This window comes from Vipera berus, assembly GCF_964194415.1.
Source record: "Vipera berus genome assembly, chromosome: Z".
Taxonomy (NCBI): domain Eukaryota; kingdom Metazoa; phylum Chordata; class Lepidosauria; order Squamata; family Viperidae; genus Vipera; species Vipera berus.
In genome coordinates, this window is record NC_138205.1 from 72,050,942 (window position 1) to 72,076,635 (window position 25,694).

At 37.5% G+C, this 25,694-nt stretch overlaps 1 protein-coding gene across 1 annotated transcript in view; it reads left to right on the forward strand.

Moving 5' to 3' along the window:
• AMPH (amphiphysin) overlaps window positions 1-25,694 on the forward strand; it is a gene marked incomplete at its 5' end in the record, with an annotated part of 112,510 nt that overhangs the window by 64,881 nt on the left and 21,935 nt on the right. Inside the window, 7 exons of the mRNA XM_081346222.1 lie at window positions 887-994; window positions 3,081-3,166; window positions 3,692-3,767; window positions 8,941-9,023; window positions 12,017-12,158; window positions 17,170-17,298; window positions 18,446-18,553. Coding sequence (XP_081202348.1) covers window positions 887-994; window positions 3,081-3,166; window positions 3,692-3,767; window positions 8,941-9,023; window positions 12,017-12,158; window positions 17,170-17,298; window positions 18,446-18,553 — 732 coding nt within the window. The remainder of the gene's footprint in view (window positions 1-886; window positions 995-3,080; window positions 3,167-3,691; window positions 3,768-8,940; window positions 9,024-12,016; window positions 12,159-17,169; window positions 17,299-18,445; window positions 18,554-25,694) is intronic.

The window sequence follows — 25,694 nt, forward strand, 5'->3', positions numbered from 1 at the left end:
TTACAGTCCAAACTAAGTAGGATCCATTCTGAAATGTTTGGTATGCTTCTATTCTTTCTATGGGCTCAGCTGCCTCTTCTCTGACCATTGCCTATTCTGTGGCTTTTCCTCCTATCTGCCAAGGTCATTCCCACATATTATTACACCTAGACCTTTCATTAAAACATTCTGCTGCTCTGTTTGAGTTTAATTTTGGAATTAAATGTTTGATTTTTAATATTATGAGTATTCTATTGTTTCCATTCTTGTGCATGTTTTATGTGTAATACTATTTTAATCATAACAAATGGGTAATAGCAATAAAAGTACTATTTTAACAGCTGAAGTATTCTTTTGCTTATTTTTGTTGATTTATACACATTGCTGAAAATTAGGACCCGAATACTTTAGTGATGGTTTTATTTTATTTTATTTCATCTTTGGAGAAGATTTCATATGTTTTCATTAAAGTCTGGGGCATCAAATTTTAAATTGCATGTTAAATATGATATGAAGTTTTAGAAGTTTAGCCTAGGCTGGGAAACAAAGTCTGCAGCTTTTTAAAATGTATGTTTTCTTTAGTCAAGTTTTCAATTTGAAAAATACAGTCTATATCCCTGGATTTTTTTTTAAAAACCCTACATTTGTGGTCCTCTTTATCATTTGAATTTCATAACAACAACTTTTCAAGGCATGTTAGGGAGAGAGAAAATGATAGTTCAGGTGTCTGAATGACAAAAAGGGACTTGAATCTAGGTCACCTTAGTTCCACTTCACATGCACCACCCTGGTTAGTTTTTAAGTGATGGAAGAAAACTCATAATATTTTTAAAGCAGAAAAGTTCCTTTTCAGATACCTTATATTATATTGTGATTGGATTTTTGACTTGGATATTATTATTTACAGAATCGCATTGCAAAGCGGAGCAGGAAACTAGTGGACTATGATAGTGCAAGACATCATCTAGAAGCCTTGCAAAGTTCTAAAAGAAAAGATGAAGGGAGAATTTCCAAGGTGAGAGAGAGAAAGAGATAGAACAATATTATAATCTTTATAAGATATGCAGGGAGTGAATGACATTCAATGCTGTTAAGTTGTGTCGTATCATTTGCTTGGGCCACCAATATTGCAAGGAATGATGCTGGTGAGATAGGAACACTACTGGTAGAAAGAACTGTTATCTTAGTATTGGGCAGATGCTTGTCAAGGCCAAGGGACAAATTCTGGAGGATATTGATTCAGAAATGCAGGAAGATAACTGCAAGCCTTCACTTGAGTAAACCATATATTGAATAAGAGATTAGTGTAAGCCAACCAGGTTAAATATCACTAGTTGCAGTACATTGATAGTATATCATTGATAGCCAATGATTAAGATAAAAAAAGTTTTAATTTTAATTCCATTTATATCCCGCCCTTCTCCGAAGACTCAGGGCGGCTTACAAGCTTAGCAGTAGCCTTCATTCTGTGTATATGCCTGCTTATTAGGGCTTTCACACACACCCCAAGCGGCATTATTACAAAGTCAGCTTAATTGCCCCCAACAATCTGGGTCCTCAATGATGTCTAGATCATGCCTCTAGGATTAGTATTTTGAAATAAAGTAGCATTTTCTCTTCAACATTGCACTGAAAATCAATACAGAATGTGGATGACACATTGCTGAGTTCTGAGTTTAAACAGATTCAGATGTAATTTTGTGTGTGGTGCTTCCTGGATATATTAAATTATAAAGGAGCTTTACTCCTGGTTCAAATAGCTTGTTACTGTCTTCAGTTTTAACAAACTTTTGATTTGTTTTTCAACTTTTCAGCCCAGCCTACATTGCTGAAATACTTTTGTGATCTTCTATCCTAATGCTAATAGGACTCTGTTTAATCTTGGGAAAGTATGACAGTTACAATCCAACACTTACAAAAGACAACATGTTAGCGAAAACTGATAAAGTTCTTAGAGTAATATCAAAATGCCATCACATATCAAATCAAATATAATTGACGACTTCATAAAACCTGTAGAGATTAATGACAGAAAACCTTAGCATAGCATGAATTATATTTTTTTTGCCATTTTCAGATAAGATTACAGAACACTGGATCTCCCTTACATGAAAGAGGAAATTTGCAAATTGTCAATTTATTTTCGCTCTACTTTCCTACTAAGTGATTAAGTAATTAAAGTTGTGCCAGGGAGGGAATAGAGATGTGCTTCACGATTTCTGTATCAGAGTTCAAAATGATTGACTTAGGATGCTCTTCACTTTGGTAATGGAAGTAAAAGCATCACTTGCTGTGCAGCCTTAGAAGACAAAATTTCTTGATCTGACCTGTTTTAAATAGTTATTGTTGTGAAGAGAATAGTGTTTATAATATAGTAGCACACGGAAAGAGAAGGCTTAATGTTTTCCTTTACAGCTATGATTTCTGCCTGCAAAAAAGAAAGAAAGAAAATCACATTTGGTAGGGCTGTAAGCTTTCTTTTAAAAAGTTCCCATAGGTATTAAATGAAAGTTTCTCTTTAAAGCTTTATTACCATCCAGTTATTTTGAGGGATCAGGGGTGCAGAAAGAAGGGATAAGTGACTAACATATGCACAATTGCAAATTCGGTGTGATTCTGAGTCAGCTCATTTACAACAGTAACTTTTTCTTTTTAAAGATTTGGTTGTAAGATGTCCCTAGAATTTAGGTTTGGTGTAATCAAGCCAGTATCATGCTACTTACATTCTGAGTCACATTCAGGTGGCTTCCAATATGCCCCCTTATAATAATTATCAGCAATTTAAGAAAAAATTTAAAATATTGACCTCATACAATAATGAATAAGTCTTAAATTCATTCAGATCTAAAGTAAGGAAGTTGGAAACTCATTAGATCTCAGTATTAAAATTAAGAAAAATCTCATTAGGTTTAATGCTGTCATGACATTGGCAGATTCTTTAATTTTCTTTTCCCTTTTGTTTGGTCCCTAGCATCTGAAAAAATAGTTAACCTCTGGATTAACAAACCCAAAGAAATCCCACCATATGTTGCATTGTTCAGAACTGTTTTGTTTTGTTTTTTTCCCAAAAAAAGTTTGCTAGGTATTTCACTTTGTTGTAGGCAGAAGAAGAGTTTCAGAAAGCACAGAAGGTATTTGAAGATTTTAACACTGATTTGCAAGAAGAACTACCATCTTTATGGTCAAGGTATATTGTTTGGAAAGTTATGTCCTTCATCTTTTTATTTCCCAAAAGCTTTTTAAAAATTAAATTGTTGTTTCTCTATGATCTTTTAGTGGCATCTTTGTACCCTATGTAACCATGCTTCAAAAGTGGAGCTTGTTGAGAAACTAAATCTTAACTGTATTTTCATTAAGTGTTGGAGACATCTTAGATCTAACTCAATGGCCAAAATAATGAAAACAAAAGAGCGAACCTTGTGCTTCCAATAGTTACTTCATTGATATCCATTGTGTAGAGCAAGCCCAAGCAATAGGGATCTACCCTATGGAGATAAATGCATTTAGAGAAAGCTTAACTTAAGCTTAGTATCATACTAGAAATTTGCAAGGAAGGAGGCTGTTTGCCCATTCAAGTTGTATATGTAAATTATATGTGCTTTTCATTTTCAGGATTCTTTGAATAAGAATAAATATGCTGTGTCACATACAATAAGCACTTTTTCTTTCTTTCTTTACAAACTTGTCATCTTTACCTGTCATTTTTACTTAGGCGCGTGGGCTTCTACGTCAACACATTTAAAAATATCTCCAGTCTGGAAGCCAAATTTCACAAAGAAATAGCTTTGGTGAGTAATATAGATATATAGATGATATAGATAGATAGATAGATAGATAGATAGATAGATAGATAGATAGATAGATAGATAGATAGATAGATAGATAGATAGAAATACAATAGAAGTAACATAGAAAAAAGATATGAATTGGATTAAAATATAAAGCTGACAAGTACATATTTAATCTGTAACTGCAGCAGTCTCTTTTTGTGAGTAAAAATTATTGCTCTAATTATAATTATTGAAGAAGACTAGATTAATGCTAAAATTATTAAAGCAATATTCATCATTTGTTAAGCTGATCCCTTGACTTTGTTGTTGCCCAGATTGTGTGGTTATCCCTGTATCTTGCTTGTGCTGGTTCTTTTTTTATATCAATTCCTATGTTTGTTTGTTTTTTTTCTTGGTTCTTTTTCTATTAGCTACCAGAGTGATATGACTGAGATGGACACTCATTTAGAATGAATGAATGAATGAACAAATGAACAAATGAATTAATGAATGAATGAGAACTTACTGGATGATATGATAATAATAAAACAAGTAAGCTTTCAGCAATTGGATTTTAAGAGAAGAGTTATGCTTCTCAAGCCAAACAACAACAACAACAACCTATTGTACTTCGTACAATAAAGCAAGATGAGCTTATTAGCATAATCATAAATGTCAGCCTAGATTACAGGTGGACCTTGACTTATGACTGTAGTAGAATCTGCCCATTATGATCACAAATCATGATTACCTCACTTAAGAAGTCTCTTTTCTATATCCTGAGGCACCCTGTGCTGCACTTCCTGTCCCTCAGATTCTCCACAGCCTTAGACCTGCTTTGCCACTCCACCAAATCCCATGCCTTCCTTTTCACCCCCATCACCCACCATGCACTTATCTTATGCAGCTCTCCAGAAGGCAAGTGGCCTACACCCCCAACCTCCAATCTCTCACTCACCATTTATTTATTTAATAATTAATTAGCTGCCCATCTTACTACAGGGTAACTCTGGGCAGTTTATAATATCAAAAGATAAAACTATATAAATAAAATACTCCAAAAATATAAAAATATAAAATACAATAGCTAAAAGTTGGGGAGGGAAGCAGTAGGATGAGCTGATGGGATCCGATATTTATCTGCCAAGCATCTCCAACGTGAAGCCTCTTATTTGGAGCCCCAAGACAACTGGCAGAGCTCTTGCATAAGACTGGGAGAGTTGGAGCAGACCTCACTCCAAGGTGCGAGGTGTTCCAAAGTGCAGGGGCGATGGCAGAGAAGGCTCTTCTCCTGGACTCTACCATCCAGAATATCCTAGCTGATGGGGCCTGCAGTATGCCTTTTCTGCTTGCATGGTTGGGATGGGCCAATCTCAAGTAACCTGGACCTATGCCATAAAAGGCTTTACCAAGATGTTGCGATTATCAACACCTTAAACTGCATCCAGAAGCAAACCAGCAGCCAGTGCAGCTCTCAGAGCAGTGGTGTTACTTTGGCCAACCCTTGGGGCCCCAAGCACTGCCTGTGCCACTGCACTCTGTACCAGCTGTAGCTTCTGAATGCTCTTCAAGGGTAGCCCCATGTAGAGACTGTTGCAATAGTCCAGCCATGAGATGATTAGGACTTGAATGACTGAGTGCAGGACTCCTGATTTTGTAGAACTCCAGAGCTTTGGTGTTCATATTGGAGAAGGGGAGCAGGCCACTCCACCTTTTGTTCTCCCTAGGCTGTGTGACATGGTCCCAGAAACACCATTTTCTGGGACTGCGCCATGCAGCCTCAGGAACACTAAGGGATAGAACTCATGTTGAAGAGGGAAAACATGCCACTCCACCCTCTTGGAATCCCTGCAAGCTGCATGGCATGGTTCTGGAGGAAGTTGACATAATTAATTGCAGCTGCTGTGAAAATGATGCCCACTTCTGGGACTGTGCCACACATTAATGCAAGTTTTGGAGCTCCAGAGATATTCCAAAAGTAATCGGTGTTTGAGGGGTGGAGGGAAAGGTGTGGGATCCAGTAAGGTGGAAAGCATGCCCAAAGTCTGTGGAGACCTCGTGGGAGAGGGATCTGGGTCATAAATAGCTTTTGAGGCATCATCGTAACTTCAAATGGTTGGTAAGGTCATAGACTGAAGACTACCTATAGCTCTCTTTTCTAAATGACTGGACTATGTTACAGTGGCAATTGGCACACTATTAGAAGGCGTGAGATCATCACAGAGACAATCTGTGTGCTTGCTAAGAGTTGATACAGATTTGATGGGACATAATAAATCAATAATTTTATAAACTATTTTTTGATTAATGTAGTTAGTAAAATGAAGCTTCGTGTTTAATAGTCACAAACAGAGTTTTTTGTTTGCAAATACACAATATATGTTGGTAATCTAGGGCAGGGGTCCCCAACCCCTGGGCCACTGCTCACTACCTGGCTCTGAGGCAATCGGAACTGGGCTCAAAAGTGGCAAGCACGCTCATGCATGCATCCCCTCTTGCACAAGCAGTGGCCGAGCTTGTGCAAACATGCTCCATTTGCACAAGCAGCGGGTGTACATGCCCACCACTCATGCAATGGAACTGCGTATGTACATGTGTGCTTGCCTGCCACTTGTGCAAAACCATCCCCTCTCCCCCTCCACTGACGGAAACGTTGGGGAACTCTGATTTAGGGTAATCTAGATTGACAGATTAGTTAGATTCAACCTGGGAGTTGCAGATATTAGTTGATAATTTTAAATATATTGTTAGTGCTGCATCAGATTGGTTTAGCTGTTTATCTTACAATCAGTCAGAATAGATCTGGAAGGGATCTTGGACGTCTATTAGTCCAACCCCCTGCTCAAATAGGAGACCCTATACAGTTTGAGATAAGTGGCTCTCCAGTCTCTTCTTAAAAATCTCCAGTGATGAAGAAATTTCCCCACTTAGGAAATTTGTCTAGAATTCTCCTTAATTCCAGGTTGCTTCTCTCCTTTGTTTCCATCCATTGTTTCTTGTCTTGCCTTCTGAAGCTTTGGAGAACAGGTTGGCCCTGTCTTCTTTGTGGCAGCCCCTCAAATATTGGAATACTGCTATCTACTGTTCTCCACTTTCTCAGGTTCAAACTGTTCCCAGATAACTTGGCAGGACTCTTCTCCAGACATCATCTCTGAACCTGGAACAAGGCCAACACCCAACTAGGAACAAATCCAGTCAATTTTAATCAAAAGAAGCTACAAAATTCCTCCACATGCCTCTTTCAGAGGGCATGTGTCATCCAAAGTAGGGCTGCAGGGGGGCAATCTGCAGATGCAATAAGGGTAGAAAAGTACTGGTACTAAACTGCCTTTATTGCTACAAGGTTGGGCTTAATATCAGCGCTGATCAATGGTCAAGTTTGTCCTTCACTGAATACCAAATTAACTAGATTGTGTAGTTTTAAGCAGGGCTTTTTTTCTCATAGAACGCTCAGAACGGAGTTCCGGCACTTTTTTTGGATGGAACTTTGTAGGGTAGGCAAGGCGGGTTGTATGACATGTGTGAGTTCCGGCACCTTTTTCTTTTACAAAAAAAGTACTGGTTTTAAGATATTTTCTATCTTAGTAGATTCAATGTTAATTATTTGAATATTAAATTGGAGTCATTCTCAGCTTCGAAGTGATGCCACACATATTGCACAGTATTAATAGCTGTAAAGGCAGTTTTATAAATATCAGGTAAGCAACTGAACAAGGAATCATAGTTGATTTCTGCTGGCCATTTTAATTTTGTATTTTCAGATTTCAACCCTGGAGAAGAAGGCATATTTAAATCTGATGCAATGAAGATCTTTCCAAATAAATTTCACTGCTGTAACATTTATTATGTTGGCCTTAATTTTTTTCTTCAAGTCAGTTGTATGTCTATATAGGAGGTTGAATAGTAAGTAAAGATTTTGGGGCTCTGGCCCCCAAAAGCATATCTCTCCAATGATGAAAAGGCTCACCTAACAAGGTCCCTCTGGAATATGGTACTTCAGGATGAGTGGGAGAAAGGTAATCGGAGTGCAATATGGCTGTTCCTTCTATGCTGCATCAGAAGAATTGAACCCCATAAAAATATCTCCTCTCCTCTTTAGTCACTCCAAGTATTTCTCTTTTTTCTCTTCTCATTAAAATACATTAATGAGCACAGCACAAGCTATTCTCAAATTTCAGATGAGTGAAATCTTCCATACTAATTATATGGGCTGTAAATATTTGAATACTAGATGGCAACGGTAATTTCATGGTCTAATTTGCTGCCATCTACTGATCATCTGGAGTTGCTGCTCAAATTTTTATTAAGCCAATTTTCTTTCCTCTTATTACCTCACAAAGAAGGAGGAAAATGAATCGACAATTGGCAGCAGTTTCCTAGAAAGGTATCCAAGGCCTCCATTTCTAGTGCATATTCAGGCTATTATTGCAACAATAAATTTAGTGCTAGAAGAAGAGGAGGTGATAGTGCCAGCACTCTCTCATTCCCTATCATTCTCTCTCTTTTTCTATGCTGCTGCTGTTCTGAGATAGCTCCAAATCCCTGCCTGGGCTACTGTACCTGTGCTACAAATATCTGAACATTTGATGTGGCAGCAAAGAGAAATATAAATTCATAGCCCTTTAATGCACTCTATTGGTTGTCTGGATTTTGCCATTCATGCAGTCAGATTTGTTGAAGGTGTGGGGTGGGAACTAAGCAGCAAGAGGGAGCCCAGTGGGATCCCCATGCTTACGGACTCTCAGACAGCTGTTTTTTCTAGCCTTTCCTATATATTGTAGATAACATAACAGATTTTGTTAAGTTTTAGAGTTGATTAAAGCATCCTATTTAACCAAAAGTTGAGGTTCATAACCCTAAGGTGCTAAACCTGAAAAATGTCTTTATTCTGATTTATGTAAATGACACAAAGCATTAATTGATTTTTATAAATAATTTTTTCTCCTTCCTTTTTTCATTGAATCAACCCAGCAAACAACAAACTCTTGTTCAGTACATTATAAGTATTAAGTGTGAATTTTTGCATTTGTGTAATTTGTAATTTGTGTGACTGTGATGATGTCCCATATTTGAAATTGTGTTTAAACTTAGTTCCGCTGTATGAAAAAAATAACAGTTTTGGTTCTCTCCATCACTACTAAAATAGCTTTGTTAAAATGACAGTTTTGTTGTGGTGGTTTTTTTTCCTCAGCTCTGCCACAAACTTTATGAGGTGATAACTAAATTGGGAGAGCAGCATGCTGACAAGGCCTTCACAATCCTTGGAGCACCCAGGTAAAAATCTTTTATCAAACTGTAGCTAAATGTATAAATAATATGACCTGATTATTAGACAGAGTAAAATAAATCAGTGAGTAGTAACTGTTCATTTTTTATATCAGTCCTTAAAAGGACACTAGTTGTTAGAAATTCAATATAATTTTGTAAAAGTAAATTATGTGTTACACTGGAAAGAGGTTGGATGTTTACTAGAGACAATTAAGGGACCATTCTTTGCAAGTTCCACTGCAAAGTGATTTCACTGGTAATTTCCAATACATGTGCAGTTCAGTATGCAGTTATCTGGATTTCTCAGTTCCCCAGATTTTGGCAGCTCAAAGGAACTAAAATAAATATAAAGCTATATATGTGTACTGTGTTTGGAGATAATTTATTAATAATGCATTGTTTTCTTAAAAAGATAATTGTAAAATGCATATTGAAATGCAATTTTTCATATTCCTGGGAAATGAGCGTAACCTACAGGCTGATGTAGCATTTCAGTTACTGCTTTCTTTCACTGAGGTTATATTTTCTCCTGATTGTGGTCTCTGATTTCCAAATGTGGAGTTTGTGCCTGGACAGGAGGGCTTCTAGAGTTTGGTGGGAATCACACAGCCCAAATTCTAGGCATGGCTCCTATCAACAGTAATTTCAGCAAATTTCCTTCCTTAGACAGTTGTTCTAAGTTATTCTGTCAATGGAGGCTCAATCTTCTACCCTAATCCATCTTTATAATCTGGACTTCTTAGAGAGATATGGCTCCTAGAGGGATAATGCTCCTTTCTTTGGTCATTTGATAGCAACCAGATATTCCTTAGATATAAAACTCATTCATAATAAAAAAAGAACTAATATCTTACCTGTGACTGCAGTTCTTGAGATGATCATTTTGTAATTCATGCAATATAGCCATCTAATTAAGACAGTAATTTTATAGTTCCCTCGGTTTGTTCAATTAGTCTTAAAAACTGAAAGATCCTGGTAAGGACTGTGGTTAGTCATATGATTACAGGGAAGGGGGGTATCTAGGCTCTGATCAATATCAACTGTAGATTGGGAGGCCAGAAATCATCTGGAAAATGACATTTTGGTAAAGCTGCCAAGAAAACTGGATGAATGTATTCATGAAATCGCTAGGAATCAAAGCTGAATCAGAAGAAACTTGGCATTAACGGTTTGCATTAGACAAGGTTTAAAAGGAATACAATGTGTCTACCTACTCAAGGCAAAATGTAGTTATTTATAGGTGCTAGCTAGAGACAAGCTTTTATTTCCTCAATGAACTTTTACCAGTACTGAAACAATTTGTCCTTTCATATGTTATTTTATTTATTGATATGCTGTGAGAATATCTAAAGTTAGACCAGTTTCATTGATATCATAACTTTAACTATTAGTAAATAGTTAATTCTTTTCCTTCCTTCTCCAAATCTGCAAGTGGGGTGAGGAGGTGAATGTCTTCAAAAAACACAAAGGAAATTAATTAAAAAACGGAAATGTTTTCTTAATCGTTTGGTTTTCTATTTTTTTATATGTCTAAGTATGATATTATTAAATGATATAATGCACAACTAGCAGTAGAATATTTAACAAGATTAAGGGCAGGTTCAAAATGGGAACTATCTTGCAAATTTCTCCCCAAGAAAAGTGTTTGCAGTAGTTTTATTAGACATATTGGGAACTCTGCAGGATACATTCATTATGGATTTGTTTTGTGTCATGACTGGTTTGCTGAATTACAGTGTATTGATACTATTTAACTGGCTGCATCATATTTCCTCAACCAAGATGGGCTGGTCTTCAACTACTTTGATGCCTACCAGCATGACTATGGGGATTGTTCAGACTGGTTTGTGATTATGGGAAATAAAGTCTATTCTATTGGCAGGCTAGGTGAAGAGTGGCTTATATAAATCTTGATTGCCTGGGATTGGGAAACCATTCAAATATTTTTAACAAGGAAACGGCATTAAAGCAGCTTCTAAGTAAATCATTGAAAGGCTTGAAGGTGAATGAGTTCAAAACTGTGTTGCACTTTCTGAAAGCACATCTCTTTTGCACCAGGCATGTTTGCACAAGAAATATTTATAAATCCTATGAAGTCTCTTATAGGTGTAACTTCCTTCAAAATTAGAGACAAAATTAGAGATAAGAAAAAAGATAACATTTCCTTCTTTCTTTTATTAAAACTTGCTCTTTTACATTTCTTCTTTTTCCATAGAAAGAGGTGGTGAGTGAACACCAAGGTTTTTTGTATTTTAAAAATGATATTGTTCTGCTTTAGTACAGAAAACATGATTGAAATCTGAACAATCATGTATTACTCTAGTGCTTCACAAAGATGTTGAAAACCATGTTTCTTCTTATTGAGTGTGATGCTTTTAGAATACAATAGCTGCATGTACCTTCAAAATGTAACATTAGTATTTTTATAAATTATAAATCTTAGGGGGTTTTAGATAGCAAAATGATACTTAAATGTTTGGCTCTTTAACAATGAAACTATAGTCCAGTGACACTTGACTAATTAAGTGACTAACTCAATGGTTTTCATCTCCAAATATATTTCTTATTATTAGCTTAAAAGCCAAGGGCTATAATATGTGCTTCATAATGAAATGTATATTAAAAATAGGACATGAAATATAAATGGTAGTATGGAGACATATAGAGATATGATATTTTCTAATAAAATCTGGTGATGTTGATATTCAGAAGTGAAAGTAAGCAGTGCTATACTGTATAATCAAAGATTATGCTCAGAGATGTAATCTGAATGTTGATTCCTCACGTCAGCTCATGAAAAATGAGAAAGTAGGTGTATCTTTGTAGATGTTCATAATATTAAGCTAGAACAGAATTCGGGAAAACAAGGAGCCTAAAAGATCAAAATCTAAGCAAATATAGGATTGGTTTCTAGGATTTATTGTATTTTATAGATAACTTAAATAAGTTAAATGTTTTTATTTTCTTTATACATATATTAACATTTTGCATTCTTCTAGCGATTCTGGTCCACTCCGCATTGCAAAAACTCCATCACCACCTGAAGAGGCTTCCCCACCACTTAGTCCTGAAGCTAATGCAAATCATACATTGGCAACCCCAAGTTCTCCAGCACCTGCACGCCCCAAATCTCCTTCACAGGTAACAATTCAGACAATATTTTGGCACACATAATCACAATTTAAGTTTGCTATGGTGAAATATTTTGAGCTAAAAGCTTCCAGTTGCCTCTGCTATCGGTCCAAGCAGCAAACTTAGCATGTCTATTTTTATCCTACTGATATAAAAGGGATATAATTTCTTCTCCTGTAGCTGAATGTGATTTTATTCCTTTGTCATTGGTATTTTACTAATCTGTGTCAGCTTTATGTCCTAGTGGCTATTGGAGAAATTTTGGCTAGATATGCTGATGAGCAACTAAATTACCCTTCACAGATTAGAATATCCAAAATGCACAAACACTAAATTGCTTTTCAGATTCTTAGTACAGAAGACTGTTATTGTCCACAACAGAAGTCTCTGTAGCTTCTGGTTTATTGACACATGCTTTATTTGTGTTGGATAGAAATATTCCATGGCAAGTCCATTCTTCCTTCAGTGGATCTGTGGGCTCCTCTTCACTCATGATGATTTCAAGAATCCTGACTCAGGCTCTCCTGAGATCAACAAAATTTTAATAGCTGATGCTACATAGATTCACCTTTGATTGCTAGCCATTATTTTTCTCACTTCTTCTTCCCAGAATAATTTTTCTTTTATGTCTTCCCATTTCTTCCTTGCCAGCCAAACAGAGGCCACTTTTACCTATAGGAAATGCTACTTATAGTAACATTATGAGAGCCAGTGTTATCTCTCTTACACTCAATATGTGCTTATCTAAACAGAATAACTGACTGTAAAAATACTTAAAAGGAAATTTAACTAGTTTTCAAAGATTTCATAATCCAAAAATTGATCTAGAAAATGTGTAAAAATTGTCCTGCTAAGGATTTCACCATTCCAGGATGGATAAAATATTAATGGCATGGTATCAATGGGGGAAAACGCTCTGGGAAAGAAGATCGGAAAATTGGTATTACAACAACTGATGAAAATTTGGTAAAACAAATTAGAGATCAAAGTCAAGCGCATATAAGAAGGATATATAATGCATTGATAGAAATAGATTCAGAAATGGAACTTGTTAAAGACTGTATGATAAAATGGGCCCAGAATATTCAGGAGCCAATAATGATGGATACTTGGGGAAAAATCTGGGTCAGAAATGTTAAATTTACACAAGCACAAAATTTAAGAGAGAACTTTTATAAAATGTTTTATAGATGGCATTTAGATCCTAAAAAATTAGCAAGTATGTATCCAAACTGCCAGCCCAAATGTTGGAGGTGTGGTGGTGACGATGCAACGTATTATCATATATGGTGGACTTGTAAAAAAGTTAAAGCTTTTTGGATTAAAATTTGGTGGAACATGCAGAAGATATTTAAGAAAAAGATAAGGTTTTCCCCGCAGTTATTTCTGTTGGGTATTATTACAGATTGTACTGTTATAGAAACTAAATTGATGTTGAATTTAATAACGGCAGCAAGACTTTTGGTATCGCAATATTGGAAGAAGGAGGATCTGCCTACTATAGAAGAGTGGACTCTAAAAGTTTCGAACCTAGCAGAAATGGCAAAAATTTCAGCATATTTGAAAGATCAATCGCAACAAAGATACATTTCAGAATGGATAAGATGGATTGATTATATTCAGAATAAATATGGGACTAAAAAGTTTTATTTAGTATATGAATATTAGAATTTAATAAGATGTACTATTACTTGGTTATGCTTAATGGGAGTTAAAGTGCGATAGGACTTAAAGTGTATTCATAGATAGTTAGCATATTCTAACTTAGGTTTGTTAGATGCAATACCCTGTATTCAGCTCTGGGAAGTTGGGGGGTAGGGGGAGGGTAGGGAAGAGTTTTTATGGGGAGGTGGGGGGAAGTTGGGGGTAAGGGGTGGGAAGGGTGGGTTTTTGGGGGAGGTGGGGTCAATTTATGTTTAAAATGTATTGTAAAACTTTTCAATAAAAAAAAACGCTCTGCAGCTGTTCATCCCTATTCCACACTGTTAGGTGAGGTTCTGCTTTCTCCTTACCAATTGTAATATTAACTTCATGGAAGACTCATGTTTGGTTTCCAGGAGATTTCTATCCCTGTAAGCAAATCATGCCTGCAAAAAAGAGAAGAAAATAACTGCACAAAAAAGGATAGTTGACTCAAGGCTATGTGGTGCCCACACTGACTGCTGGCATTTCCTTCAGTCATAATAAAGACTTTCATTTTAAAAATGATTTAAAAGGAGGGGCAGCATGTGTATCTTTAAGTTTTGGCACCCTAGACCAGTGCGTGCCTGGCTTTCTGCTAAAGCCAGCCTTGCTTTGAAGATATAGTGCCAGAAGAGGGTAGTCCCTCAACATGCTGGTAGGAATTCAGCAGATACCTAACTCTTCTGTGTGCCATGAATTGTCCAGATGGGAAATCCAGTGTTGGCATAAGGAGTTTGATCCTGACTGGCTCAAGATTGGCTCAGCCTTCCATCTTTTCGAGGTTGGGAAAATGAGGACCCAAATTGTTGGGGACAATATGCTAACTCTGTAAACCTCTTAGAGAAGCCTGTAAAGCACTGTGAAGCAGTATATAAGTCTAAGTGCTATTGCTATAAGATGGAAAACATTACCCCTAACCATAGCCCAATTTCTGCCTGCCTCATTGGTGCAGTACTGCAAGATGAACGCCATCTGTGAGCGTATATTCCTTGGCAACTAGTTAATGGACCATCTTTGTGTTATAGAAAACTCTTTTTCATTCCCCTTTGCTCTGCAGTCCTGTGCCAACACCCAAATTGTTCCTGAGAAAGAGTTCAGCAGTGTTTTTTCAAACTTGGGAGCTTTATGATGTGAAATTCTCCGCTGTCAGCACAAACCAGTTCCGCCCATTTTGAAGAGTATAGTGAAATTGGAGCTATTTAGCAGAACTTCCAATCATTGAGAGATACATGAATACAATTTTGATATTTTAAAGTATTTGTTGTGTAATTTGATACTATTTACTACTATTATATGCCTTAATGATTACAGTCCAGTTGCACTCACTTCCGTTATGATGAAGTGTTTTGAGAGATATTGTTTCATGCCTTCCCCCTACATTTGACTTATTACCGTTTGCTTATTGGAAGAACTGCTCTGTAAATGATGCACTTTCTTGTGTGCTTCATCTTAGTTTGGTGCACCTGGAAGAGATGAATACTCACTTGCAAAGTCTGTTTGATTATTTTAGTTCAGCATTCAACACAGCAATTCCTCAGCATTTGGTGAATAAACTGGGCCTATTAGGTTTTAATACTTCCTTACCTAACTGGATACTTGACTTATTGTTAGACCCTATTTTTTGTGAGTCGGAAGAAAAGTTTCCAATTCCATCTTTTTGAGTACAAGTCCCCACAGGGCTGTGTTATTAATTTGTTACAGCTAGCATAGTCATACTCCACTTTGTATCAAGGCTGCCACTGTGGAGATGGTCAATAGTATTAAGTACCTAGGGGTGCAGATAACTAACAATCTGAAAAGTCTTGGTCTCTTCATATATTATCTTCAGTGAAGCATGCAAACCAATGTTTGCATATTTGCATTGGATGAGGACAGCACATCTTTCTCCTTCTGTCCTGGCCACTTTTTACAGAGGCACAATTGAGAGCATTTTAACAAACTGCATCATTTTTTGGTTTGATGGTAACAGTGCCTCAGATAGAAGGTCCATACAGAGAGTGGTAAGGACAGCTGAGAAGATTATAGGAAGCTCACTTCCCTTTATTCAGAATATTGCTTATAACTGCAATGTGCTTAGAGCTCAAACATACCCCACATGTGTTAGAAACCCCACGTACCCACTTCACAGTCTGTTTCTGTTGCTCCTCTCTGGGAGGAGGTTTCAAAGTATTTATAGCAGTAACAGCATTGTTCCTTATGCCATCTGTCTTTTTTTCTGGCCATGTATATGTATACATTTGAACCAGACCAGGGGTCTGCAACCCCCGGTCCATTGACTGGTATGAGGCTGCAACATGCCAGCAACTGGTCTACACAAACAAGCAAAGTCCCATCTGTAGGATGTATTCTCCAGTCCGTAGAAAAACCTTTCTCCATGGAACCAGTCCCTGGTGCCCAAAAGGTTGGGGACCTCTGAACTAAACTGATGTTTCTCTGTGTCATATATGTGTGTGTTTGTGGGTATATGCATAATGGCATTTTTTTTAGAGCTTAATGCAATGAAATTTCATTTTAATGTATGCTGATTAGTGTATATTTAAAGTGACAATACAGTTTCTATTCTATGCTATGCTATGCTATTCATCTTTTATGCTGCACAGGTACACCTTGACTTACAAGCATTTGTGTAGCAACCACTTGAACTTACAACAGTACTGAAAAAAATATTTATGACTGGTTTCCATGATCATGTGATCAGGTGCTTAGTAACTGGCATGTATTTATGGCACTATCTCAGGGTCATGTGACCATAATTTGTAACCTTCCCAGCTGGCTTCTGAGAAGCAAAGTCAATGAAGAAAGCCAGACTTACTTAATAACTGCACGGTTTACTGCATGATTTAACAACAGTAGTAAAAAGGTTGTAAAATGGGGCAAAACACATTAACAATTGTCTTGCTTGTCAATGAAATTTTGGGCTGAATTGTGGTCATAAATAAAGTACTACCTGTATAAAACAAACACACCATTAGATATGATAGAATAATAAAAACCAAATAAATAAAACAAAGAGAGTGTGCATCAATGCTTCAGATAGTAATTGAAGAATTGCAAAAGAACCCTTCCCAATTTGGGAAATAAAAGGAAGGTAAAAATGCACATTAAAGTTTCCATCTATGATTATTACCAGAAAAAAATATGTATTTTATTTGCTGTGACATTCTGTGAACCAAGAAACAATGTAATTTGAAGAAAGCTTGAAGACAGTAATGTTTTACACCTAAATGATATAGAAACTGCTAGTCCTAGTTCTGAAACACTGAAAAAATAATTATTACTGTGTTGTATACTTTTGATATATCATTTAATCTTTCAAACATACTTATTTTTCTTTCAGCTGAGGAAAGGACCTCCTGTCCCACCACTGCCAAAACTCACACCAACGGCAGACATGCAACAAGAAAATATCATCAGTTTATTTGATGATAACTTCGTTCCAGAAATAAATGTGACAACTCCTTCACAGGTGAGTCAAGATTGAATGATATCAGTCTTCTCCAGCATCATGTATTCAACTTGTACAACTTGTTCATCCCAAACAAAAGGCATTGGCAACGTTGACTGGGAACCCTGGAAACATTTTTTGAATGGAGATGATAAGAATAGTGTCAACCTCCAGCTCGAATATTTATTTATTTATTTATTTATTTATTTATTTATTTATTTATTTATTTATTTATTTATTTATTTATTTATTTATTTATTTATTTATTTATTTATTTATTTATTATTGGGACTTATATGCTGCCCTATCTCCCGAAGGACTCAGGGCAGCTAACAACAATAAAATACAATAATACAAAAGTTAAAAAGAAATTAAATTAATAGCCCCAGTAGAATAAATTAAAATTAAAATTAAGTTAAAAATTAAAAACATAATTAAAATCCCTGTCAGTCCAGGCCAGCCTGATGGAAAAGGAGTGTTTTGAGGCCGTGGCAAAAGGACCGGAGATCCGGGGCCATCCGAAGCTCAAGGGGGAGTTGGTTCCATAGGGATATGGAATATCCAAATAAAAGTCCATGATTACTTTCATTACTTTCATTTCTGAAAAGCTAACTGGTTTGTTGAATATATGGTGCATACAGGCTGGGAAACATGGTTCTAATCACTGACAAAATATTTTCCATTAATTTGAAACTGTTTTATACATTTAGGGATGAAACCTCTAGTTAATGCTCACAAAAACCTGGTGAAGTTTGGTAGTGAATCCCACAAACACTCTGGGTTTGGATAAGCATGATTAAAATTTGTTCAAGATGAGCACTGTTTATGTAAATGTCCATGATCCTTAGTCCTAACAGATTGTATTTATTTAAAGGAAAATACACACTTGATGAAGTATTAACTGAATCTGAGCTTGGGGCTAATAAAATTATTCATGAATTCCTCTCTAAATGGTTTGCATGAAACAATTGAAAGCTAATTCGGAAAAAGTTTGCTGTCCTATCCATTTCCTGTTATATCCATGGCAACTTTCTATGTTCTGAACTGACTTATGTCACTGGATTCCAATCTCTTTCCTTATTATTTGCCCTGACGTATATTTAATGAGGTAAATTATTTGTACATTGCAACTAAACATGATGTTTAAAAGATGTTGTAATTCCAACAGAATGAAGCTCCTGATGCTAAAAAAGAAGAGTCTTTGTTAGATTTGGACTTTGATCCTTTCAAGCCTGATAATGCATCTACTGTGGTAGCCCATTCCCCAATGTCTCAGGTATTTTTAATATATGTGTGTGTATGTATGTGTGATTATGATATTATGGGCCCTTTAATCAGAGTTTTTTATACCACAATCCTGTGGGAACCTACAAATGCAGTTTTAATTTATTAAAAGCAACTGGCTGACTCTTATGTTAAGGGCTATAAAGAAATGTAATAATTAAAAGGAAAATTTTTGATATGGTTGGCTAATATAATTTGCAGTGATTGGCAATGGCTTAGGTGATGTCTTGCAGAAGCAGACAAAATTATGCAAAATAGGCTTAAAATCAACAATGAAAAATATGCAAAATTTTAGCCAGTTTACAAAATGTATGCTGATTACAGAATTCAGAACTTTTCTTAATGTTTAGCAACATACATCTGAAATGAAGTGAGTAACAGAAAGTATTGAGTAATGTGAGATTAGGCCATGTAGGGCTATTTGGAAACATAGCAGATTAACTATTTAGTCAATCCAAGTTCCAGGTTTCTCAAAGCACTTCACTTTTATATTTTATTAATGGACAGCTAATATTTCAATCCTACAAGTGTTAAAAGAAGTCTTAACAAAACACCTGTCCTTAACAATACGTTTAAATTAAATATTTGTTTCTGGGACCTGGAGCCACTGACATTTAAAAATGCACTATTGTACATTGTTTCACAAATCATGTAAGAAAGTAGACTTCTATAGGTTTGACCAAAGATCTTATTCTCTACTTACATCTATTTTTTTTAAAATGATTGCAAATTTTTCTGCTTATATTATGTATATTTTGTGTAGGTGTGGATGTGGGCTTGTGCACCTGCATGCATGCATACCATCAAATTAGGTTTTGACTCCTGGTAACTCCCTGGGTACAAATCCCTGCAGTTTTCTTGGTAAAATTTCAGAAGTGGTTTGCCATTGTCTCCTTTCTAGAGCTTTGTGCCTAAGACTGGATTGTTGTTGTTGTTAGTTGCGAAGTCGTGTCCGACCCATCGCGACCCTATGGACAATGTTCCTCCAGGCTTTCCTGTCCTCTACCATCTTCTGGAGTCCATTTAAGCTCACGCCTACTGCTTCAGTGACTCCATCCAGCCACCTCATTCTCTGTCGTCCCCTTCTTCTATTGCCCTCAATCTTTCCCAGCATTAGGCTCCTCTCCAGTGAGTCCTTCCTCCTCATTAGGTGGCCAAAGTATTTGAGTTTTAGCTTCAGGATCTGGCCTTCTAAAGAGCAGTCAGGGTTGATCTCCTCTAGGACTGACCGGTTTGATCGCCTTGCAGTCCAAGGGACTCGCAGGAGTCTTCTCCAGCACCAGAGTTCAAAGGCCTCAATTCTTTTGCGCTCAGCCTTTCTTATGGTCCAACTTTCACTGCCATACATTGCAACTGGGAAGACCATAGCCTTGACTATACGCACTTTTGTTGACAGGGTGATGTCTCTGCTTTTTAGTGTGCTGTCTAGATTTGCCATGGCTTTCCTCCCGAGGAGCAAGCGTCTTTTAATTTCTTGACTACAGTCCCCATCTGCAGTGATCTTGGAGCCCAGGAAAATAAAATCTGTCACTACCTCCATTTCTTCCCCATCTATTTGCCAGGAATTGAGAGGGCCAGATGCCATGATCTTGGTTTTCTTAATGTTTAGTTTCAACCCAACTTTTGCACTCTCCTTCTTCACTCGCAACAAGAGACTCTTCAGTTCCTCTTCACTTTCTGCCATTAGAGTGGTATCATCTGCATATCTTAGGTTGTTGATATTTCTTCCAGCAATCTTAATTCCAACTTTTGACTCCTCTAGCCCTGCCTTTCTCATGATGTGCTCTGCATATAAGTTAAATAGGCAAGGCGACAGTATACAGCCTTGCCGGACACCTTTCCCAATTTGGAACCAATCAGTGGTTCCGTGTCCAGTTCTCACTGTTGCTTCTTGGCCCGCATATAGGTTTCTCAAGAGACAAATAAGATGTTCTGGTACTCCCATCTCTTTAAGAACTTGCCACAGTTTGTTATGATCCACACAATCAAAGGCTTTAGCATAGTCAATGAAGCAGAAGTAGATGTTTTTCTGGAACTCTCTAGCTTTCTCCATGATCCAGCGTATGTTGGCTATTTGATCTCTAGTTCCTCTGCCTCTTCGAAATCCTGCCTGTACTTCTGGTAGTTCTCGATCCACATACTGCTGGAGTCTAGCTTGTAGGATTTTAAGCATAACTTTACTAGCATGAGAAATGAGTGCAATGGTGCGATAGTTTGAACATTCTTTGGCACTGCCTTTCTTTGGAATTGGAATGTAAACTGATCTTTTCCAATCCTGTGGCCACTGTTGAGTTTTCCAAATTTGCTGGCAAATTGAGTGTAGCACTTTTACTGCATCGTCTTTTAAGATTTTGAATAGCTCAGCTGGAATACTGTCACCTCCACTAGCTTTGTTGTTGCTCAGCTTTTCTAAGGCCCACTTCACTTCACATTCTAGGATGTCTGGCTCGAGGTCAGTGACCACCTCATTGTGATTATCAGGGACGTTAAGCTCATTCTTGTATAGTTCTTCTGTGTAATTTTGCCATCTCTTCTTAATCTCTTCTGCCTCTGTTAGGTCCCTGCCATTTTGGTCCTTTATCATGCCCATTTTTGCATTAAACGTTCCCTTCATCTCTCCAATTTTCTTGAAAAGATCTCTGGTCCTCCCTATTCTATTGTTTTCTTCTATTTCTTTGCACTGTTCATTTAAGAAGGCATTCTTATCTCTTCTAGCTATTCTCTGGAATTCTGCATTCAATTGGGCGTATCTTTCTTTTTCTCCCTTGCCTTTTGCTTCCCTCCTTTCCTCAGCTATTTGCAAAGCTTCCTCAGACAGCCATTTTGCTTTCTTGCATTTCTTTTTCTTTGGGATGGTTTTGGTTGCTACCTCTTGTACAATGTTGCGAACCTCTGTCCATAGTTCTTCAGGCACCCTGTCTATCAGATCTAATTCCTTAAATCTATTTGTCACCTCTACTGTATATTCAACAGGGATATGATTTAATTCATACCTGACTGGCCTGGTGCTTTTCCCTACTTTCTTCAGTTTAAGCCTAAACTTTGCAACGAGAAGCTCATGGTCTGAGCCACAGTCAGCTCCTGGTCTTGTTTTTACTGACTGTATAGAGCTTCTCCATCTTTGGCTGCAGAGCATATAGTCAATCTGATTTCTGTGTTGACCGTCTGGTGATGTCCATGTGTAGAGCCGTCTCTTGGGTTGTTGGAAAAGAGTGTTTGCTATGACCATCGTATTCTCTTGACAAAATTCTATCAGCCTGTGCCCTGCTTCATTTTGTACTCCAAGGCCAAACTTGCCTGTTATTCCGGTTATCTTTTGGCTTCCTACTTTAGCATTCCAATCCCCCATGATGATAAGGACATCATTTTTTGGTGTTAGTTCTATAAGGTGCTGTAGGGCTTCATAGAACCGGTCAATTTCATCCTCTTCAGCACCGGTGGTTGGGGCATAGACTTGGACTACTGTGATATTGAATGGTTTGCCTTGGATTCGAACTGAGATCATTCTGTCATTTTGAGGATTGTATCCCAGTATTGCTTTTCCTACTCTTTTATTGACTATGAAGGCTACTCCATTTCTTCTGAGGGATTCTTGCCCGCAGTAGTATACCTGATGGTCATCTGAATTAAATTCACCCATTCCTGTCCATTTTAGTTCGCTGATACCTAAGATGTCGATGTTCAGTCTTGTCATCTCTTGTTTGACCACGTCCAGCTTGCCTTGATTCATGGATCTTACATTCCAGGTTCCTATGGAGAAAAAATCTTTACAGCATCGGACTTTCCTTTCACCACCAGACATATCCACAGCTGAGCGTCCTTTCGGCTTTGGCCCAGTCGCTTCATTCTTTCTGGCGCTACTAGTACTAGCCCTCTGCTCTTCCCCAGTAGCATATTGGACGCCTTCCGACCTGAGGGGCTCATCTTCCAGCGTCATATCGTTTTGCCTTTTGGTACTGTCCATAGGGTTTTCATGGCAAAGATACTGGAGTGGGTTGCCATTTCCTTCTCCAGTGGATCACGTTTTGTCAGAACTCTCTGCTATGACCTGTCCGTCTTGGGTGGCCCTGCACGGCATAGCTCATAGCTTCATTGAATTACGCAAGCCCCTTCGCCACGACAAGGCAGTAATCCATGAAGGGGAAGACTGGATTAGGACTTACAAATTTCTAGTCTGATTGCGTAGGTACTACACCAGTCTTGCTCTCTACTCTATAATGCCAATTTGGCTTATGCAAATTGATGTAATAGAAAAGTTTGTAGAGAACTAAAACAAGATATACCATTCGTACACATGAATGGTAATAGATTACAATTTCAAAATAATATTTTTATTTTTTTTTTTTAAAAAAGTCACCTCTGCATATAAAAGTTTATACTGAATTACGATTTCCCACCTGGCCAATAACTATTTTATTTTATTTTTTAGTTTTATTGATTTGAGATGTGATAGTTTATATTTTGGTATAAAATGAAAGCGGAAAATAGCTTACAGAATATTGAAAACTACAAAATCTTCATAACATTATAAATCATTAAAAAGCAAGCATAGACCTACTAGGGAAGCAAACTAAAAAATATTCAGTGCAATAAGATAGCTTCCCTTTTAAAACCAGCCATTTTTCTATTTCTATGTATCTGTATACTTTATATTGAAGACCTTGAGGACCAAGAAGGCCAAAGGGAGAATGAGGTGTGTCAATTAGCAAAGGCCTTCAAACTTGATATATGGGACAGGGAGGAGAAACATTGAGTGCAATTTGAGCTGGCACTATAAATAAGCTGAAGCTTGTTATAGTAAATGGTCTGATACTGTCAAACCTCCCCTTATACTTGAGATCAATAAAGAAGTATCTGAGAAGTTTAAAGATATCATGGCAGAATTAAAACAGGCCACAGTTATTAATATCATTAATTTGCATATATAAATTAATTTTTAGTAAATGAAATATTTCATATTACCCACGAAAAGAATACTTTACCCTGACATGATCCCAAATAGAAAGAGCTGTTAAATCTATTTCTTAAAAAGGTTGTTTTTATGATAGATGTCCTTGGTTACATACACTATGATTATCTTGTACTCTGTAAGTAAGTATACAGAGTACACATTAGAAATGAAACTGTGATAGGATTGAGAAACTAAAATTGAAGAATGTGTGGCAACAGAAAAACCGACTATATATTCACAGAAGAAATCTAAAAATTCAAGCAGGAATAGTTTCCTTAAATAAAACATATCGTATAACAAGACAACCTAGGACACTTAGACACTGTTTTTGAAGAAAAAGAGAAAATATTTTTTTAAAAAATCTAAATGGCCCAAATAGAAATGAGCAATAATCACAGATGACCAAAGTATGATAGAAAATATTTAAGTAACAATTAGAGCTAAGGGGGGAAAAGAGAGGAAGAAGGGAAGGGGGGGGAAAGATTAAAATGCTTTTTTCTTACAATTTTTTTCTTTATCTTTTTTGTTTTTGTTTTAAACTTTTTTACAATCTATTTTTAGCCATCAGATTTTTATTTCAACTTTTGCGATACAGACAATTCTTGACATAAAACCATTCATTTAGTGTCTGTTTGAAGTTACAACAGCGATGAAAAAAGTGACTTATGACCAGTTTTCACACTTAATCAGTGCCGTAGCGTGGGTTGTCAGCACCCGGGGCAAGGCAAGCACTGCACCCCACGCCTGGCACCCCCCCTCCACAGTGGGCGGCGACACGGTGGCTCGGATCGGATTCGCACAGCCAGCACTGCAGTGAGAGAGAGTGAGTGAGCCAGGCAGGGGCAGAGAGCTGCGAGTGTGAGCGCGCCCCCCCAGATGTTGCGCCCGGTGCGGCCGGCCCCCCCTGTACCCCCCACGCTACGCCACTGCACTTAATGACTGTTGTGGCATCCCCATGATCACATGATCGAAATTGGATTGCTTGGCATGTATTTCTGAGAGTTGCATCATATACAGGTGAAACTCGAAAAATTACAATATCGTGCAAAAGTTCATTTATTTCAGTAATGCAACTTAAAAGGGGAAACTAATATATGAGATAGACTCATTACATGCAAAGCAAGATAGTTCAAGCCGTGATTTGTCATAATTGTAATGATTATGGTGTATAGCTCATGAAAACCCCAAATCCACAATCTCAGAAAATTAGAATATTACATGCAATCAATAAAACAAGGAGTGTACATACAACAATATCGGGCCTCTGAAAAGTATAAGCATGCATATGTACTCAGTACTTGGTTTGGGCCCCTTTTGCAGCAATTACTGCCTCAATGCGGCGTGGCATGGAAGCTATCAGCCTGTGGCACTGCTGAGGTGTTATGGAAGACCAGGATGCTTCAATAGCGGCCTTCAGCTCTTCTGCATTGTTGGGTCTCATGTCTCTCATCTTTCTCTTGGCAATGCCCCATAGATTCTCTATGGGGTTCAGGTCAGGCGAGCTTGCTGGCCAATCAAGCACAGCAATCCCACGGTCGTTGAACCAGGTTTTGGTGCTTTTAGCAGTGTGGGCAGGTGCCAAGTCCTGTTGGCAAATGAAGTCAGCATCCCTATAAAGCTCGTCTGCGGAAGGATGCATGAAGTGCTCCAAAATCTCCTGGTAGATGACTGCATTGACCCTGGACTTAAAGAAGCACAGTGGACCAACACCAGCAGATGACATGGCTCCCCAAATCAACACAGACTGTGGAAACCTCACACTGGACTTCAAGCATCTTGCAGTGTGTGCCTCTCCATTCTTCCTTCAGACTCTGGGTCCTTGGTTTCCAAATGAGATGCAAAAGTTGCTCTCATCAGAAAAGAGGACTTTGGACCACTGAGCAACAGACCAGGTCTGTTTTTCTTTAGCCCAGGTAAGACGCTTCTGACATTGTTTGTTGTTCAGGAGCAGCTTGACAAGAGGAATACAAAATTTGAAGCCCATGTCCAGGATCCGTCTGTGTGTGGTGGCTCTTGATGCACTGACTCCAGCTTCAGTCTACTCCTTGTGAAAGTCCCCAACACTTTTGAATGGCCTTTTCCTGACAATCCTCTCCAGGCTGCGGTCATCCCTGCTGCTTGTGCACCTTTTTCTTCCACACTTTTCCCTTCCACATAACTTTCTATTAATGTGCTTTGATAC